This window comes from Austrofundulus limnaeus, unplaced genomic scaffold, assembly GCF_001266775.1.
Source record: "Austrofundulus limnaeus strain Quisiro unplaced genomic scaffold, Austrofundulus_limnaeus-1.0 Scaffold97, whole genome shotgun sequence".
Taxonomy (NCBI): domain Eukaryota; kingdom Metazoa; phylum Chordata; class Actinopteri; order Cyprinodontiformes; family Rivulidae; genus Austrofundulus; species Austrofundulus limnaeus.
In genome coordinates, this window is record NW_013952499.1 from 1,377,737 (window position 1) to 1,379,616 (window position 1,880).

General features: G+C 37.1%; 1 protein-coding gene across 1 annotated transcript in view; it reads right to left on the reverse strand.

Annotated features, from left to right (window-relative positions):
* atp1a2a (ATPase Na+/K+ transporting subunit alpha 2a) overlaps positions 1-1,880 on the reverse strand; it is a gene marked incomplete at its 3' end in the record, with an annotated part of 65,940 nt that overhangs the window by 1,605 nt on the left and 62,455 nt on the right. The window contains 2 exon segments of the mRNA XM_014013052.1: positions 99-229; positions 323-468. Coding sequence (XP_013868506.1) covers positions 99-229; positions 323-468 — 277 coding nt within the window.

A 1,880-nucleotide genomic window follows, 5' to 3' on the forward strand; every position in this document is an offset into this window, starting at 1 on the left:
GTCATTAGCACCTCTAGTAATATATTTACTGAGAAAAATGGTGACGAGTTCAATACTTATTTTAGTATATATCTTTCCAAATGGACCCCCTCACTTACTTCATGCCTTGCTGGAAGAGAGAGTTCCTCCTGGTCTTGCAGATGATCAGATCAGCCCACTGCACGATCACAATGCTGCTGAAGAAGGACGTGTGGCAGGTGAACTCGATAATCTTCCTCTGTTCGTAWGTCTGCAGGAGGGAAACACACGGTTTGCCGGAGTTTTGCACGAGCATCGTGGGGTTTCACAAAGATTTGCAGAAGGGTGAGTTTCCACTCTTTACCCATTGCTGCCCGTAGCTGTCCTCCAGCTCGTTGTAGTTGCGGTCGTCCCACTTGATGCGGATGCCTATCAGGTCTGCTGGGCGGAAGCCGTTTTCAGCCAGAATCACAAAGTAGGTGAAGAAACCAGCCAGAGCCTGGATCATACCTGATGGAAACAACATGTAGCAGGTTTCTATGATTATTATGTAACAACCCTTTATTACAGCGCTGCATCCACTATAAATGTAGAGAAAATCTGTTATGTCGTGTTAGTTTAGACATTTTATTCACAGCCCATTAGTTATTAGTTACATTATTTTCATCATTTGAATATCTCTATAAAAAATWGTTGGAAAAGATTGATTTTTCTTTAATCCTTTAATGAGTTTTATGTATACTGTACATAAGCTAAGATTCGGCGCAGTCTGCTGGATTCTTTAAATGTTATTTTATTTTATTTTTTGTGTACAGTGCCCTGAGACGGGGCTGATTAGTGGGTATGATGAAAAGCCCTTCATCAGAGTTAAACAATAAAATATCTGAAGCTCATATGTTGAATAGTTTTTGAGTTATAAGCATTTTTRTATGTCCAGACGCCCTCTTTTCAGGTGGAGCCCCCTCCTCAAATATGAGGTCTACTGTAAAACCCTTGGCTGGTGCAGTGTARGTCAWWCACTTCTACGTTTCTGCCAAATTTCATGTTGATCGGTACAGCCGTTTCTGTGATACGRTTGATCAAAAATCACTMGAAAACTTTTKTTTAAATACAGYACAACATGACAACATGACCTCAGCTTATTGTGCAGGGGTCATAATAAGCAAATATAGTAATATTTTTATTATTATTATGAGGACAGAACATCTCAAAGTTATACTTGCTTGGAAAAAGTTRTACTTTTCCATTAAAGGCTTAGCATTTCCTTTTTAAATGTCTGACATCAAGCATTAAGGTAATAAACTAGAGGTGGGTGCTTTACTCTTTTACATTTATTTGAGTAGCATTTTGGGGAAGATGTACCTTTAGGAGTACTTTTACTACACTTTACTTTTGACTTTACTTGCGTAATATTATTACAAAGTATCACTACTTTTACTTGAGTACAATTTTGGGATACTTTACCAATGAAGAACAAACATCTTTTTAGCCAGAAAAGCACCAGAGACACACAACTATGACTTGCTGTAAGGTATTAGTTTCATTACAACAAAATTTTGACTTGGAAAAGTTTTTCTTCTGCTGAAATTTTTTGTTTGGTAATTGTGTTATTTATTTGAATTAGTTTTCTTCATTTTAGTCTTTCAAAACACCAGAATTTGCACATAACTTTCTGTTTTTTTGTCAGTTTGATGACATCATTTTTAACATATTAAATCAGATATTATGACCAGTTACTTATGCCCCTTTTCCATTAGTGCCACTTAGTAGTGTCGGTATGGTCAGTTCGAGTGCTTTTCCATTGACGTCCTGATGCATCTCAGTAATCCAGGTAAAAAATCAAAAAGAAAAAAATTGTATAGGTCTTCTGGACGGGTTCTTCTCTAATGAAACGTTTCGTCTCTCCTCCAAGAGACTTCTTC